Below are 19,231 nucleotides of genomic sequence, written 5' to 3' on the forward strand. Positions count from 1 at the left end.
AGAAAATGTACCGGCAGAAAGACCACCTCCAGTGATCGACAAGTCTGAGGGGTGTTGCTATAAAGAGGAAGAACCAGAGCCAAATAAAGGGAAGACCAAAAGCAGGGGTGCAAGATCCACTTACTAGGTACAGCTACAACCGTGGCCGGAACCACTTAAGGCAGAGAAACCTACTAACCCTGGACTACAACCCAAGGAAAATAAGAAAGTTCAAAGAACGTACAAGAATCACAAGAAAAAGCGGGCAGCAATTATGGTGATGTGTCCTCAGAAAAATCGGTGGATAGAAAAGAGAAGAGTTAATCCAGGATCTCCAAGTGATGACCATTCCCATAATGGTTTCCCAACTTCTGAGCTGATCAAGTTGGAAAAGATATCAAAACCACTTGATCCAATCAATTGCAAGAGTGGCAACGGGAACCAAAGGATGGATAACTATGAGGATGAAGGAAAACTGCCAAACCAAAAGTACAGAGGTACAAGGATGATAAATTAGGCAAAAAGTACTACTTCTCAAGTTTTGGTGGAAGTCGAAGCAAGTCGGATTCAGAAGAGCAAGTGCCCAGTTGCAACTCAAGTGTTCCACCACATCCTAGGAGCTACAAAGTTTCAGGGAGTATCCTACCTTATACCTTTCTCTTTGTCAATCCATCTGAAAAGAGAAGAAACAAATAAGTCAGCAGTATGTGTAGTGGGAGGAATCCCACTATGCACACTCAGCTTGATCAAATAAATAAGTAGTCCCTAGACAATTCTCGAAAATTGCTTAGGCTCAATACACATGTGTGAGCGAAATGCTTGATCAAGTGAACTTCGAGAATTGCCTACGACCTGTGATGAGACTCGTTTCACGCATGTGTGCTAGCATAAAACTACATCAAATTTTGTAAACTAACGTATAATTTTGAACCGGGTGTGTGTGAAAATCCGCCATATTCAGAAAATGAGTTGATCAACTGGGCGGACGAATGGATCAGGAGAAGGAGCCAAAATGCTGCGCAAATGGATCAAGTTGGAGCATATGGCATGCAGCCGGAGCACCCAATGAGAAGACTGATGCGTCGCATAAGAAAGATCATCAAGGGCAAAGGGTAAAGCAGACTTTTCAGAGAACAAATGCCCTAAGGATCAGGACCTCACGCCTTCCTATAAATGGAGATAGAGGAGGATGAAGGAGGTAGCTTCGAGGGCGACACTCATTAGTTTTCAGCTCTCTTCTAGAGCTGGAATTGGGAGCTCCAAACACTTCATATTCCCGATTTCAGTCGCACACACTTGGTCCTGTTCTAGTTTAGTTTAGTTTAGTTGGCGTTTGGTATTGGTTTTAGCTTTAATCGCTTTCGGTTCTGTTATTCCGCTTCGAGAAGAAGCGATGAAACAATTTCCAGGTTTCGTTGTTTATTTTCATGTGTTATGTTTCATGCATGTTACTTCTGATTTAGTAAATTTGGAGTTAGGTTTTCATTTCCAGCTGATGTGTTCTGTTTCATGCATGTTACTTCTGATATGTTTTTATTTTCATTTTATGATGCACATCTTAGCCCAAGTGTCTTATTTCATGTCAATTTGGTCAGATCTGAGTCTTCAATTCACGTTTCTGTTTAGATATGGTAGCTAACAATTTATTTCTGCATGAGTATGGGTTAGTTTCTAGTTTACGTAGTCGTAGCTTAGATATTAGGAGTAGATTTAATTTTATGAGTTGTTATGATGTTTCATCTTCCGTAGCTTTTCAGATCTGTTCTTTGCTCTGTTTTTCATGTTGATTTGGTAAAGAAGATTAAGTTGTTAAAAAGTGTTCACTTTATCGTACACTTTGCAGGGGACTGACAGTCCCCCGTTTATGTTGTTTGTCCATTTATGGAAAGTTTAACTGAGTTGATCAAGTAGTGTTAGTTTCGTGTAACGAGTTGATCAGTTTAATTAGTTTAGTCTCTCAAGTCCAGTAGTTAACTTAACCCACCCCCTAGAAATGTCCAACAACATATGTCAAACGCATCATCTCTGTGGGATCGATCCTTATTTCCCTACTAGTTAATAGTATTATGAGTTAAGGTTTTGAGAACACATTTTTTTAGATCATCGGTTCATCTCACTCAAGTCGAATCTAAGTCGAGTTTATCAGCCTGAGTTTCTAGTGGATCCATTCACCGACATTTTGCAGGTAGAAGGCAAGCGTAGGTCAGCAGATCAGTTTGATGATTTAACTTGAGCAATCTGCAATGATAAACGAAAATGATGAAAGTGAATACTAGAAAGACGTCGCGAGTTTTCAGCAATCGTTGGGTGCCAGCGGTCGTCGACGGTGTTGCAGCGGACCGCTGGACATGCAGAACAGCTCCAAATTTCTAACTTCTCGTTTTGACTCCCTTTTTAGGCTCAAATATGCACATTTCTCACAAAACATGTCAAAATACCAAAATAGATTTTAAAAATACAAATAATAAACATGTAATGTGATGAGGCTCGTTTCATACATGTGTTCTATAGTAAAATTGCATAAAATTTTGTAAACTAACAGCCAAGTTTGAGCCAGGTGTGTGTGAAATCCACCATTTTCAGAAGATAGAACAAATCAGTTGGGCAGAAGCACGAATCAAGAAAAGAAGGAAAAAACTGCAGCATTGAGCGGATCAAGTCAACAATCAAACGGAGCCAGCAGGAGTTCCGCATGGAAGATATAGCGAGAGACCCCACCACAAAAGATGAAGGGCAGCAATGACATTTTAGAGAGGATGGTACCCTAGGGATCAGAGCCCTACGCCTCTCTATATAAAGGAAGTCCGACACCAAAAAAAGGAGTCCCAGCCGTAGGTAGAAGGGGAGGTCTCAAACACACTTAGTTAGAATATCTTTAGGAATTCAGCTCTCTTCTAGGCCTGAAATCGGAGCTCTTTTACTTCATCTTCTTGATTCTCGTTGCACACACACACTTGGTCCTGTCTTGTTTTAGTTTAGTTAGTTGGCATTTGGTGGTAGTTTCTGTACTTTTAGCTTTCTGTTCTTGCTGTTCCGCTTTGAGAAGAAGTGATGAAACAATTTACTGCTTTTGTTGTTTGTTTTCAATTTACTTTTGATGTTATCGACTCTTGATGTTTTTGATTAAGTAATTTCAGTGCCTTGCTTTCGTTTCCAGTTGATGTGTTCTGTTTCATGCATGGTATTTTCGATCGGTTTTGATTTTCGTTTTAAGATACTTGTCTTAGCTCGAAATGTTTTGATGTGTTTTGATTTGGTCAGCTTTGATGTTTTATGTTTGAGTTGTCTTAGGATGTTTAGATCTAGTAGTTTCTGTTTCATTTCTGCATGAGCATGGGTTAGTTTGTGTTTCTACGTAGTCGTAGCTTAGATCCTAGGAGTAGATTTAATTTTATGAGTTGTTCTGATGTTTCGTCTTCCTTAGCTTTTCAGATCTGTTATCTACTTTGTTTTCCATGTTGATTTGTTGAAGAAGATGAAGTTGTTAGAAAGTTTTTACTTTATAGTGCTTTTTGCAGGGGATAGGCAGTCCCCGTTTATTCTGTCTGTCCATTTATGGAAAGTTAAGTTAAGTTGATCAAGTAGTTTAGTTTCGTTCTGCGAGTTGATCAGTTTAGTTAGTTTAAGTTTCTCAAGTCCAGTAGTTTAACTTAACCCAACCCCTATAAAGCGTGGCAGCAGCCATCCCCAAGTCGTGTCATGCGAACAAATGTCATACGCCTCATCCATGTGGGATCGATCCTTACTTCCCTATACTAGTTAAATAGTATTGTGGGTTAAGGTTTAGAGAACACACTTTTAGCTTTTCTATTCATCTCACTCAAGTCGAATCTAAGTCAAGTTGATCAGCCTGAGTTTCCAATGGATCCACTCACCGGCATTTTGCAGGTAGCAAACACGTATAGGCTGACCGGATCAGTTTGACAATCCAACTTGAGTAAGCCACAACGATAAACTAAGAAGATGAAGAGAGAACACTTGAAAGAAATCGAGTTTTCATAATGCAACTTTGACATTCAAAATGGACCACATAATGGCATTAAAACCGTGCAAAGTTCGAGCGTATCACCTTCCGAAGCCTGTCTCATGGATCTCATGATGGGTCTTCCGGGCAGCCTAAGAGGAGTCGTGGTCGCGTCCCCCTTGGCCTTGGACCTCCCGTTCGTATCATCCTCTCCATCTTGAGAATGATTTGTCCTCAAATCCGAGCGTTTTCTTTTTCTATCATCCCCGGGAGTCCATCGAGCTTTGTTGGATCCTCGGTGTGTATTCTCCCTCATCCTTACACCATTTAGACACGTTCCTTGGACATACATGCATCATACAATACTTTTAAACTTGAAAATAAGAGTTATTTTAACAAGGCAGAAAACTGGGAGAACTGCGCGACCGTTTTGTAAAAATTACTATAAATTCACCCGACCTCAAACGAAGCTAAATTTTGGTCACAATACAGAACACACATTCAAGTTCATACATGAAAATTTTCACACCGAAATCACGTCATTTAGTCAGTCATATCACATATTAAACTCTCTGGTCGTAACATACAATTTCCGACAGTATTGCGCAGTTCATTTGAAAAATTCACCATAAATTCATCCGATGCCCAAAAAGGCTGAAAATTTAACACGAATCAGAAGACACTTCAAATTTTCATATAGTTCAAGAATCACATCAATAAAAGGTCATTTGGTCAGTCAAACAGAAAACGAAACATTCATGGCGAGAACTCACGTTTCTGGCAGATTTGCGCAGTCAACTTCAAAAATTTATTAAAAATTCATTTTTCGATAAATCAGGCTGAAATTCACACGAGACACAGAAAACACCTTGAAGTTTACTAAGTAAAAATTTCATAGCAAAATTACTTCGTTTGATGGGTCAAACACAGATCATAAGTCACTGGTCGTGCATCACAGATTTCTGGTTCAAGTTCGAAAATAGGGTTTTTAAACTTCCACAACACAACCACCGATTTTTCATGCTCGAAAACACATAATCATGCTTACACGTTCCTCATACACATATTTGCATACAAACTCATATTATTCACCCAATAAATCGATCCAACTCACATGATTTCAAACAACACGCCAAAAACAACAAGTTCTTACGAAGCACACTTTCCCTCCCGTTAAAACTTGCGATCTATCGAACCTACACCCTCTACATGCATGTAGAACTCAAGAACATGGTCAAAACGGATAGGATGATAAGAAGTGAGTAATATACCTTCTTTGACACAAAACGAATCGGTAGAAACGATGGATGAAGCGATTCGTCAGAGACTCTCGAAAATAACTTCAACGGATTGCAAGAACACGAGTTGGATGGAATATTTTTGGAGATGGGAGAGTGGGAGAAGAATGAAGCGTGTGAGAGAGGGAGAAGAGAGGGGGCGAAAATTGTAGGGAGAGTGGGGGCTAGGGTTTGTTTAATTGCTATTTGTTTGCTAGGTTTAATACATGGGTAAATTAAATAAATAAATTGTGGGGAATTAAAATATAGGCTAACAAATAAAAATCCCACAATTAAAAGAATAAAATAGGCTTGTGGGAGGTGAGGGAATTTCGAAAATTCCATGTGCACAACAAGGAATTTATTTGGTATCTTCTTGGAGAATATATTCATAACTTAGGAAATAAATATAATGAATATAAGGGAACAAATAAATTAAATCTCCAAGTAGGAAATAATAGGGGTGGGGGCCGAAAATTCTTGGGTCATTGCACAAGGATATTATTTAAATCCCCAATTAAATAGAATGGGATTTAAATTTGGTAATTTCTTTATGGAAAATGCTCCCATAAAATAGGTAACAATTATTTAAATTCCCACAAGGAAAAATATAAGCATAGGGGCGTGTGATATGGAGGAGAATAGAAGGAAAATATTCACACCCCCAATTAATTAGACATAGGAATTTATTTGAATAAAAAAAAAGATTCCACAAAATAGGAAACAAATAAAATACTCTCCAAAATTTATTGGAGGGGGCCGAAAAAATTAGGCTCAAATAGCCAAGGCAAAAATCCCAACTCTCTATATATTTTGGGGTTAAGAAATAAAATATAACATGATTTAATTGGATTATATTCAAAAGAAGAGAGTCAATAAAGCACCAATTAAATCAAATGAAAAATAATTCAATCTCCTATTGGAGATTTTCGAAACTCCCAAGGATAAAAGGATGGAGTTCGAATTTCATGTAGTGTAATTTAAGGTCCATTGGTTTGGATTTAATTTGGAATAATGTCCCAAAACAATTAATTAAATCCACAAAAAGAAGTACTATTTCAATAATTAGGGAGAGCCAAATTTTTCAATGAATTGACTTGAGAAAGAATAGATGCATGATCCTATTAATTATTTCCCTTCATTGGAAAAAAATAAAAACTCAAGCTCATCATTCACATTAACCACGACAATTTATTTCACGCAACTCACTTAATCACATAGAAACAAAAGTTTCATAAATTCCAATAAGGTATTAAAAGAGTCACAAAAGTTTGGGATGTTACATCCTTCCCCTCTAAACAGAAATTTCGTCCCGAAATTTAAACGTCTCACACAAACAGCTCGGGAAACTTTTCTTTCATCTTATCTTCTAACTCCCACGTAGCTTCCTCGGGACCATGGTGCTTCCACAACACCTTCACGGACGCTATCGACTTGTTTCGAAGCTCTTGTACCTTCCGATCTAGTATTGCTTCGGGTCTTTCCTCGTAGCTCATGTCGGGGGTTAGGATCACTTCCTCTTGATGAATCACATGCTTGGGGTCGAACACGTACTTGCGCAACTGCGACACGTGGAATACGTTGTGCACGTTCCCAAAGCTGGGAGGTAACGCTAATCGGTACGCTACAGGACCTACTTCGTCGATGATCTCGTACGGTCCCACAAAATGCGGTTTCAGCTTGCCCTTCACTCCAAATCTCACAACTCCTCTCGTCGGGGATACTTTCAAGAACACTTTGTCACCAACGTTGAATTTGATTTCCGTTCGACGCACATCAGCATACGACTTCTGTTTATCTTGAGCTTCCTTGATCCTTGCGCGGATTTGGTGCACAATTTCGGTCATCTCCTTTATAGCGTCGGGTCCTAACATCTTCCTCTCGCCAACTTCATCCCAATAAAGTGGGGATTGACACTTTCTGCCGTACAGGGCTTCATACGGAGCCATATCGATCGTCGCTTGATAGCTATTGTTGTAGGCGAATTCAACCAATGGTAGAACCGTTTCCCAACTTTCCCCTCGATCTAAGACAACTGCTCGCAACATATCTTCAAGTGTCTGAATCGTCCTCTCTGACTGCCCATCCGATTGCGGGTGATATGCAGTGCTGAAGTTCAGTTGTGTGCCCAATTCTCGTTGCAAACTCATCCAAAACTTTGATGTGAACTTCGTATCGTGGTCGGATACAATGGTCTTTGGCACTCCATGCAATCGCACAATCTAGTTCACGTAGAGCCTAGCTAACTTGTCCGCGCCATAAGTAATTTTAATCGGTAAGAAGTGCGCGCTTTTGGTAAGTCGATCAATGATCACCCAGATCGCAGTGTTGTCCTTCTGTGACTTTGGCAAACCCGTCACGAAATCCATAGCTAGATGCTCCCACTTCCATTCGGGAATTTCGAGCGGTTGTAACTTCCCATATGGCCGTTGTTGTAAGACCTTCACTTGTTGGCATGCTAGACATCGTTCCACAAATGACGCTACGTCTCCTTTCATTCCATTCTACCAAAACCGTTGTTTCAAATCCCGATACATCTTCGTGCTTCCGGGGTGTGCGGTGTAAGGCGTGTCGTGCGCTTCACTCAAAATCTCCTCTTTTAGCACCTCATCGCTTGGCACACACAATCGTCCATCATACGTCAAAGCATTATCTGCCTCCTCACGGTAATGATCAAGCTTCTCGGCTCTCACCTTCGCACGTAATTCCTCCAACTTTCCATCACGTCGCTGGGCTTCTATGAGCTTGGTCCTCAAATCTGGCTCAATCACTAGCGTCGCCAATCTTGCACCCACTGTCTCGGGCGCTTTCACTATCTCCACTCTCATCTTGTCGAACTCGTGAATCAGCGCTTCCTCTTGCGTTAGGAAATAAGCTAGTTGAGGTTGGTTCTTCCTACTCAAAGCATCGGCGACCACGTTCACCTTGCCCAGATGGTAATTAATACCGCAGTCATAGTCTTTCACGACCTCTAACCAACGTCGTTGTCGCATGTTTAGCTCCTTCTGCTCGAAGAAGTACTTGAGACTCTTGTGATCGGTGTAGATTTCGCATCTCACTCCGTAGAGATGATGTCTCCAAATTTTCAGTGCATGCACCACTGCTGCTAACTCCAAATCGTGCGTCGGAAAATTCAACTCATTCGGTCTCAACTGTCGGGAAGCATATGCTATCACCTTCCCATCTTGCATTAACACACATCCTAGTCCTACTTTCGACGCGTCTGTATAGACGGCGAAGTCCTTTTCGGGTTCTGGTACCGCTAGGACTAGTGCTGTAGTCAATTTCTCTTTCAATAGTTGGAAACTCGCCTCGCACTCTGGCGTCCAAACCACCTTAATTCCTTTCTTTAGTAGTTGCGTCATCGGTCTCGCAATCTTAGAGAATCCCTCGATGAATCGTCGATAATATCCCACCAATCCCAAGAAACTGCGGATTTCACTACGCGTTTTCGGCGATTTCCAATTCTGTACGGCCTCGACCTTTGCTGGGTCTACTTGAATCCCATTTGCCGTCACAATATGACCAAGGAAGTTCACTCGAGTCAACCAAAACTCACACTTACTAAACTTGGCATAAAGTTTCTCCCCTTGCAACGTTTCCAACACTGTTCGTAGGTGCTGTCCATGCTCCTCCTCGTTCTTCGAGTATACCAACACGTCGTCGATGAAGACTAACACAAACTTGTCAAGATACTCGTGGAAAACTCGGTTCATCAAGTCCATGAAAATGGCTGGGGCGTTGGTCAGCCCAAATGGCATCACGACGAATTCATAATGGCCATAACGAGTGCGAAAAGCAGTCTTAGGCACATCCTCTCGTCGGACCTTTAGTTGATGATACCCTTATCTCAAATCCATTTTCGAGAATACGCCCACTCCTCGAAGTTGGTCAAACAAGTCTTCAATCCTTGGCAGTGGGTACTTATTCTTCAAGGTCATCTTGTTAAGCTCTCGGTAGTCGATGCACATCCTCATCGTTCCATCCTTCTTCTTAACGAACAAAACTGGCGCTCCCCATGGTGACACACTGGGTCGAATGAAACCCAAGTCTAACAGTTCCTGCAACTGAACCTTCAACTCGGCCAACTCCTTAGGGGCCATTCGGTATGGCACCTTTGATACTGGCGCCGACCCTGGTTCCAAATCAATAGTGAACTCCACTTGTCTGTCGGGTGGCGGTCCTGGCAAAGCTTCTGGAAACACATCGGGAAAATCTCGCACTACTGCCACGTTTTCCACTTTCAAATCCTTCTTTTCCTCCCCCATTCAAGTACACCAGATACGCCGGACGACCTTTTCTTATCATCGTAGTTGCTTGCAAAGCAGAGATTATGGAGGTTCGTCGGTTCATGGAGATCCCATACAAGATAGCCGGCTCTTCGCCCGGGGCTTGAAAAGAAATCTGCCTCTCTTTACAGTAAATCGTTGCGTGGTTCTCGGTAAGCCAATCCATTCCCTAGATTATGTCTACATTCTCCAAAGGCATAACGTGCAAAAGCTGGGCCACTACTCCTAATTCTCCTAACACAAACTCTATGTTCGAGCAAGTTCTCACAATGTCAATCAATCCTCCAACCGGTGAAGATACATTCAAATTCGATTCAAGCATTGCAGTAGGGAGTTCTAAGGCATTCACACATGACATGGAAATAAAAGAATGCGAAGCACCCGTATTAAACAGCACAATAATAGGCAGTTGTTGGAGCTTTCCCATACCTGCCAAATTCTCTTTGCCCTTGCTGGCTTGGGGTTCCTGCCTTTGATTCCCTTTGAGCGCATATGCCCTTGCTTGCTGTGGGGCCACTTGTCGGATTGGTTGAGGCTGCTGTGGTGGTCTCTGTCCTTGCCCATTCTTCACTCCACCTTTGTTGTTGTTTGGGCACTCTCGAGACACGTGCCCGTTTCCACCGCAGGCATAACACCGAATGCCTTCAACTCGGCACTCCCCAACATGATGCTTGGAGCACCGATTACAGTAGGGTGTTCTCTGCGGGTTTCCCCTCTGATGTGGCACAATTTGGCGCCCATGATTATGTGGTTGCCGAAAAATGGAGAAACGCCTCTTGTTGTCAAAAGGAGCTCGGTTTCCTTCCCATTTCCTCTTGTCTCTAAAGTTCGCTTGGGGTGCAGATGGGGTAGGATTTGTTGTCCTCTCATTCTTGGGCAGTGCTTCCTCCACATCTAAGGCACAGCCCAATACCTCGGAATAAGGAATTCCCCTGCGACTAGCCACTGCTACCCTTATCTCTGGCCTAAGGCCGGAACGAAACTTCGCGGCCATCTTCTCGTCTGTATCCACCAATTCTGGCGCATAACGAGTCATCTCACATAAGGCGCGGTCGTACTCCGTGACCGTCATACTTCCTTGTTTTAAAGTGTGGAACTCCACTACCTTCGCCCGTCGATAACTCATGGGAACATACTTATTGTAAACTTCTTCCTTAAACTCCTCCCAAGTAAGCGCCTCACGGCGAGCGGGGTCCAAAGTTCTCTTCTTCGTTTCCCACCAAAAGTCAGCGGGTCCTGTCAGCTGATACGTCACGCAGGCCAGGCGTTCTCTGTCCGTGCATCCCATAAACTCAAAGACACGCTCAATGTCGAGTACCCATGCCTCCGCCTTCGGGGGCTCTCCCAATCCATCGAACTTGGGTGGGTTCTCTTTCCGAAAGGCTTTGATGTACTCCCTTTCGTTTGGTTGGGGTAGAGGTGGTGGTGGAGGCGGGGGCGGATTCCCAACACTTCCTTCTGTCTGTTCCCCCACATTGTTCTCCACACGCGGACCACGTCTACGTCTTGGGGGCATGTTGATCTAAAACACAGGTTAGCACCGTTGTGAGTAAATCGTTATTAAAACATCATCGCTTTCAAGCACGCGTACGATACGGTAAAAAAACACAAGTACTAAAGGCACGTGAAAAGGGAAACTTCTGTAAACAACGTGGAAAGGAAAACAAAAGCATTCGTTCGGAAAACAAAAAGGTACTACTTCCATCGTCTTAACAACTTAAGGAAAAAAAACAACATTACTCATCTATCTAGTGTTAAGATCCTCCTCCGGGTCTTCTTCCTCTTCCGAGTCCTCTTCCTCTTCTACGTGATACTCGTCAACCATGCGGAGGTCTTCTTCGATATCCATGCGATCTTCCACATAATCATCCTCAAAACCCGGAACCATGCTTTCTTGTGGTACGGCTTCTCTTTCTGCCGTGGGTTTAACCTCGATCACGTCTTTGTCTTCCCATACCGTTTCATCTTTTCCTTCTTGTGTCGATGGTGGTCGCTCGGAACGTGAGTCAATCAAAGCACACGTTAAGGCCTTTAGAAAACCTTTCATGTCGCCAGCCATCATCTGGTTTCTTGGTCGTACCACGTGAACCGACTGGCTGTTGTTTCCATCCAAGGCTCCCAATTGTCGGGCATCAACTCAATTAGTCTCCTTATGCCACCATAGGCCGTTACATGGTACCCGCAGACATCTCGCCATAGGGTCTCAAAACGGGCAACAACCTCTCTCAAGGCTTTTCCTTCCTCTCTCTCATAGTGGTCGTAATCGTATATCGCTTGTCGCATTCTGGCACTATACTGACTGCTCTTGAGCGCGGTTCGTTTCGTTCGCACCATCTATGTGAAGACGAAAGTTTCTTTTAAAACACCAAAAGTATTATTGTTTGTTCGAAAAAGTTCTTAAGTTTGTCGCGTAGTTTGAAAATTTGTCGTTGTCTTAACGTTTCATATCTTTGCATGCTATCGTGGTAGTATTTTCGCGCATTATACACATTTAGCAACATCACTAAGTTCATGCTCACATAATCATTCCATTACAACTCATCCTTATGCATATCATTCATTCACAGGCGTAACTTGTCAACGTCATATCATATCATCATACATTTTCATGCATCAATCTTCCATACTTTCAACAATTTAAACATACCTTACTTTCATCGGTTGAGCGTGATGCTTTGGATGTTGAGCCTTCGTGACACTTCTTGTCAAATAAGGGTTCACTAACTTAGACTTAAAGTGAAAGAAGACTCTCAGACCAGAGCGAAAGAACAAGGCTCTGAACCACTCTGTCACGACCACCCATACAAGGGTACCACAACGCGGCGATCGTGACCGACATGCATGGATAACAATTTAAAAAGAACATCTTGATTAACTTAAAGGAAGAAAACAACTTAGTTTAAAGAGTTTAAAGTTAAAAAATTTTTTTTGAAAAGACATAAGGTAAAATACTTTTAAAAAGGACAACGGGAAAAATTAGACTTAAGAAATACATCAACTAACTAAAGTTGGACAAATACTTAACTTAAATCTCGAAGAATAAAATTTTAAAAAGACAACGTAAACACTAGTTTAAAACTCATCACCACCATACATGTTCACACACAAAACATAAAGGAAAGATTAAGTCTTGAGTCATAGTTCAAGTTATAGCAGCGGAAAATACGGTTCAAGGACAGTCAAGGACGACGCCTATGTATGACGACACAACGCATCCTAAGTACTTAAGCCAGCTCAACATCCACCGCAACATCCCGCTCAACCTGCACATAAGAAAATAATATGCAGGGCTGAGTACTTGTTGTACTCAATGGGCTCATGCCGAAAATATTTTAATAATAGTTATGTCATCCATACCAGTGATCTCGAGTTTTATGTAGTAAGAAAATATCACGAGAAACACAAAAATATTCAAGTCTGGCCAGACAATTTATCTCCCCACTTTTCACATCAATCCATCAATCACATCACAGTGCGACGAATGTGTGGCCACACTATTCGCCCACGAGACCGGCCGACTTGCAAGGACGGCTCACGATCCCACCAGTGTACACAGCCTGATAGGGTTTACGGCCCTACTCAGACCCGAATTCGTTTCACAACACAGCCATATAGCCTAACGGAGTAAACTCATACGAACTAGGCATCAGGCACACAATCTCATAAAAAAACAACATGGCATGACATAACAGTTAAACCACCCTTATATCGCCACATAATATTTTTCGGAAAAGTAAAAAGGTTTGAAAAGAAAACCCACCTCGTTCGCTTAGCAATTCACAACCCAACTTAGCAACTCTCGATCCTCGAGTTCACGAATACACAACACCCTTGTCAACGACAACATAAGTCAGCCTCAAACTTCAACATATTCCTATGCATGTCCTATCGTCTCTCTCTCATCGTCTTTCTCAATCCCCCAACCCAACATACGTCAAAAAGGTGTAAAGACACACGTATCGCATTACAACTTATCACAAGTGCTTACACCATTTAGACACGTTTCTTGGACATACATGCATCACTCAATACTTTTAAACTTGAAAATAAGAGTTATTTTAACAAGGCAGAAAACTGACAGAACTGCGCGACCGTTTTGTAAAATTTACTATAAATTCACCCGACCTCAAACGAAGCTAGATTTTGGTCACAATACAGAAGACACATTCAAGTTCATACATGAAAAGTTTCACACCGAAATCACGTCATTTAGTCAGTCATATCACATATTAAACTCTCTGGTCGAAACATACAATTTCCGACAGTATTGCGCAGTTCATTTGAAAAATTCACCATAAATTCATCCGATGCCCAAAAAGGCTGAAAATTTAACACGAATCAGAAGACACTTCAAATTTTCATATAGTTCAAGAATCACATCAATCGAAGGTCATTTGGTCAGTCAAATATAAAACGAAACATTCATGGCGAGAACTCACGTTTCTGGCAGATTTGCGCAGTCAACTTCAAATATTTATTAAAAATCCATTTTTCGATAAAACAGGCTGAAATTCACACGAGACACAGAAAACACCTTGAAGTTTAGTAAATAAAAATTTCATAGCGAAATTCCTTCGTTTGATGGGTCAAACACAGATCATAAGTCACTGGTCGTGCATCACAGATTTCTGGTTCAAGTTCGAAAATAGGGTTTTTAAACTTCCACAACACAACCACCGATTTTTCATGCTCGAAAACACATAATCATGCTTACATGTTCCTCATACACATATTTGCATACAAACTCATATTATTCACCCAATAAATCGATCCAACTCACATGATTTCAAACAACACGCTAAAACAACAAGTTCTTACGAAGCACACTTTCCCTCCCGTTATACTTGCGATCTATCGAACCTACACCCTCTACATGCATGTAGGACTCAAGAACATGGTCAAAACGGATAGGATGATAAGAAGTGAGCAATATACCTTCTTTGACACAAAACGAATCGGTAGAAACGATGGATTAAGCGATTCGTCGGGGACTCTCGAAAATAACTTCAACGGATTGCAAGAACACGAGTTGGATGGAAGATTTTTGGAGATGGGAGAGTGGGAGAAGAATGAAGCGTGTGAGAGAGGGAGAAGAGAGGGGGGCGAAAATTGTAGGGAGAGTGGGGGTTAGGGTTTGTTTAATTGCTATTTGTTTGCTAGGTTTAATACATGGGTAAATTAAATAAATAAATTGTGGGGAATTAAAATATAGGCTAACAAATAAAAATCCCACAATTAAAAGAATAAAATAGGCTTGTGGGAGGTGAGGGAATTTCGAAAATTCCATGTGCACAACAAGGAATTTATTTGGTATCTTCTTGGAGAATATATTCATAACTTAGGAAATAAATATAATGAATATAAGGGAACAAATAAATTAAATCTCCAAGTAGGAAATAATAGGGGTGGGGGCCGAAAATTCTTGGGTCATTGCACAAGGATATTATTTAAATCCCCAATTAAATAGAATGGGATTTAAATTTGGTAATTTCTTTATGGAAAAGGCTCCCATAAAATAGGTAACAATTATTTAAATTCCCACAAGGAAAAATATAAGCATAGGGGCGTGTGATATGGAGGAGAATAGAAGGAAAATATTCACACCCCCAATTAATTAGACATAGGAATTTATTTGAACAAAAAAAGGATTCCACAAAATAGGAAACAAATAAAATACTCTCCAAAATTTATTGGAGGGGGCCGAAAAAATTAGGCTCAAATAGCCAAGGCAAAAATCCCAACTCTCTATTTATTTTGGGGTGAAGAAATAAAACATAACATGATTTAATTGGATTATATTCAAAAGAAGAGATTCAATAAAGCACCAATTAAATCAAATGAAAAATAATCCAATCTCCTATTGGAGATTTTCGAAACTCCCAAGGATAAAAGGATGGAGTTCGAATTTCATGTAGTGTAATTTAAGGTCCATTGGTTTGGATTTAATTTGGAATAATGTCCCAAAACAATTAATTAAATCCATAAAAAGAAGTACTATTTCAATAATTAGGGAGGGTCGAATTTTTCAATGAATTGACTTGAGAAAGAATAGATGCATGATCCTATTAATTATTTCCCCTCATTGGAAAAAAATAAAAACTCAAGCTCATCATTCACATTAACCACGACAATTTATTTCACGCAACTCACTTAATCACATAGAAACAAAAGTTTCATAAATTCCAATAACGTATTAAAAGAGTCACAAAAGTTTGGGATGTTACACTAATCCTCTTATACTAATTCTAATTTTAACTATATTTAAAGTTGATACTTCACAAATATTTCACTTTAAGTAAGATGAATGGAGTAATTAGAAAGATAATCTTTATTCTTATTCCAATTCTAGTTCTAACTATATATAAAGTTGATGGTTGTGCTTAGGCAACATCAGGCGGTCATGTCATTATATGGTCTTTGGATTATTCATCGATGTTGTGACTAGTAAAAATAGTTGTAAATAAGTATTAACTTCTTATGGAGGGTACCTATTTTCAATTTTTACAGTTGCAAGATACATAGTCTTTTGTGGTTATTTACAATTATGTATTAAGCATAGTATGTGATAATTAATTTATTAGCCAAATCTTCATAATATTATTCAATATTTTATTTGCGATCCTTAAAGAAAATAAACTTGAAGACCAAAATTATGTAGACTGTAAATGTAATTGGATAAGATTCTCATCGATGAAAACTTAGAGTTTGAACTCATCGGTTCATGTTCTCTTCTTCCTCGACATAATTCCATGAAAAATGTTTGAGAATGCATTAAGCATGTACTTGACAAGCTCTTTGAGGAATAAGGACAAACTATTTTCTTTAAAGTAGCAACACTAGTTTTGGTTAATGACGATGAAAGATGGATATCAATAAAATATGTCAAGATGATTCGATTGGAACATCCTAGAGAGACAAAATGTTTTGAGGAATCTTTTGATCACTCAAATAACTTCTGACCCAATTCATCGCCTAAAGTAATAAGAAATGACTACAAAAAGGTTTAACTAAAAAGTAGAAAACCTTCACTATAATAGTCGTTATTTTACTATTAGAGGAAAGTAACATGATAGATGACGAATTTATAAGGGCAACACTTTTCCTAAGTCCTAGTTCATTTGAACAAAAGACTAGATATGGAACTTGCGATAGCCTGCATTGTCATCAACATAAGCTAAAAGCAAAGTGATGATGATTTGTAAGCTGGATTGACCTCTACTAAAGAAGGACAATAACTTACATAACAATGCAACTTAAGTGCAACTGTTTGATGCACTATAAGTTAGAATCATTTGATGGTTCAAGAGTTTCAGAATACTTATAGAAAGTGCAACTTAAAAAGATTAGCGGGTCTCAATGGTGTACACCATAAGGAGACGAACAATGGGTTGTGATTAGTAGTGGGAGTCAAATCTCAATTGACTAATCCAAACATTTTTCTCAAGAATGAGATAGTTATAAAATAAGGAATTAAATTCTTTCTAAGACAAGTTTGATTTCTAATGAGTTGTACTCATTAGCATCTTTTCATTGATAGGATATGCGTTAGAAACAACGAGCTACGCCTTAAAGAAACTACCAACATCAATACCTTCTCCAACACACGAGTTGTGGACTAGAGCGAGTCTAGTCTAGCACATCTCAAGGTGTGGAAATGTTCCAACACGTGTTGGAAAGGTATCCAAGTAATTGGAGTTGAGTACTGAGGTATGCCTTAAGGTTATCCCAAATGATAAAGGTTATAAATTCTGTAATCTTCAAAGATAGAAAGTGTTTGTGTACAGAAACACTAAATTTTTGCATGAAGATCATGGGAGGAACTACAAGCCTAACAAACAACGTGAATTTCACAACCTAGATAGGTCTTGGCTACCTATCGCGAAAAGTCGCAGTGTCAGTCCGCATGTTTTCGTTCCCTTGATGAAATAAACGACACTAGTGTGGTATTGCAATGAACAGATCTAACGGTGAGATAAGTCTTTCTTGCTATTTATTGAAAGAAGAGGTTTCAGTGATTGTTATTTCTTAATCATTGTTGACATAATATTGAGCATACGATATTGGTTATGCACTACTTTGACTTATCAATATGTGCGGATTTTTCGCAACCCAAGAATCCTGATTCCTTGGGTAGTGGTGATCAATACATAGAGGTTCTAGTATTATTATTGCAATGAATCGTACGCTAGGAGAGTCTAGTTTGATCATGTCTTCAGAGGAGTTTGAAATAAGTTTTATTATTTAGAAACTGACCGGTTGGAATTTGTTCCATGAATAATAAATAAGAATTTCAAACTAAGTCCACTCTTAGAATAAATAAGATATTAATTAATTAAGTCAATAGCATACTTTAATTAATTAATGAATATTTATATCTTAAGCATGAGAAATAATGTAAAAGAGGAAAGCCCAGAATTGCTCACAATTTATGATTGGACGGGAGGTCAATATTATTACTGTAGTGACCGATTTTAATATTATGTTTGAGCTTGAATTAAACTGTGGCTCAATTTAATTAATGAAAGTCAAACAGGTTTAGCCCAAGTCCAACCTCCATGGATCTCTAATCTAGCCCAGCATAACTCTATATAAAGGAGACTAGACTAGAGACAAACAATGAGATTATTATTCATAATTTTTTAAATTCTCCCCTTCGGAGATTTTTGAATTCTATCCTATTTTGACAGAAATTTATGTTTTCTTTCTAGTCTAGTCCTTTCGGTTTTGATAAGTTTTGCTCACCCAAAGATCATAACTTGAGTTCGGGATAGATTATAAGATTTGTGATTGAGTTTTGAAGATCATCACTTGGAGAAGGTGCAAGCAATCGTTGATTCTTTGGAAAATCAATTCGGTAATCCTAAACTGTAGAATTCATGTTTTAAGATTTATATTCTTAAAGCATTAATTATTTGTATTGTGGCATGTAATTATGTGTTAACATGTAAATTGATTAATCTCATAATTTATTAAATAGATCATTAGTCTGATTTATTTATTTTGTGAAAGTCTTCCACAGTAAAAGAGGACCAAACCCAAGTAATTCTAACTTTTACTACTACTACTAATTATGGATTTGCGAATGGCGTTTAATAATATAGATCGCTCGCAAGCTTTATATAAAGAGCAAAAGGCGGTTTAGGCACGAATGCGTTACAAGTTTGGAATATAACTATCTAAGTAAGAAAGAAGTGTAAAGAGGATAAAAGTGAGTTTTGAATTATTTCATCAACAAGCGTGCTTCAATTGTTGCATCCACAGACTTTTTGGAGCACCATATAATCCATGATTACATACCTTATGATAGGACAATAGGTCATCTTTTTTCTATTATTTATTTGTGTAAGTTTATGCCGTCGATTTATTATTTTGAAATCCAATCAATAAAGTGCTTGATCAAATGGAAAACATATTATATCATTAATATGTTTTAATTGGGCATCGCACTAACAAATCTTATCTAATTAGTGAAAAATGTAGATTTATAAGCGTAACTAAACGATGAAAAATGTGTATTCTGATATAAGTTCGGCGTGCTAGACTTCGAATAATTACATTTTATTATTGAGAAAAATGTGCATTCTGATATAACTGGTCCCATTTATTTTTGTATTCTTTATCCAATTATATTACAATCGAAAAGTAATATGATCATTAATATCAAATAAATGAATTGGACCATCTTAACACACACAAATTGTCAAAATTTTATAAGTATAATA

At 39.3% G+C, this 19,231-nt stretch overlaps 1 protein-coding gene across 1 annotated transcript; it reads right to left on the reverse strand.

Annotated features, from left to right (window-relative positions):
* Nucleotides 1-299: 299 nt before the first annotated feature.
* LOC121772934 lies at nt 300-11,025 on the reverse strand. The gene is made up of 3 exons (XM_042170004.1): nt 10,423-11,025; nt 9,939-10,224; nt 300-355 (listed from the first exon to the last, which is right to left on the reverse strand). The coding sequence occupies exons 1-3, from the start codon at nt 11,023-11,025 to the stop codon at nt 300-302; spliced, it is 945 nt and encodes a 314-aa protein (XP_042025938.1).
* Between the last annotated feature and the right edge of the window lie 8,206 nt (nt 11,026-19,231).

Source organism: Salvia splendens, chromosome 1 (assembly GCF_004379255.2).
Source record: "Salvia splendens isolate huo1 chromosome 1, SspV2, whole genome shotgun sequence".
Lineage (NCBI taxonomy): Eukaryota > Viridiplantae > Streptophyta > Magnoliopsida > Lamiales > Lamiaceae > Salvia > Salvia splendens.

What these genes read in the sequence shown, in the direction of transcription:
- LOC121772934 (XM_042170004.1), bottom strand. Translation starts at nt 11,025, where the DNA reads ATGCCCCCAAGACGTAGACGTGGTCCGCGTGTGGAGAACAATGTGGGG. An exon ending in GGGGAATTCCTTATTCCGAG is followed by an intron (nt 10,225 to 10,422) that starts GTATTGGGCTGT and finishes GTGCCACATCAG; the next exon opens with AGGGGAAACCCGCAGAGAAC. An exon ending in GGGCAAAGAGAATTTGGCAG is followed by an intron (nt 356 to 9,938) that starts GTATGGGAAAGC and finishes CAACTTGATCAG; the next exon opens with CTCAGAAGTTGGGAAACCAT.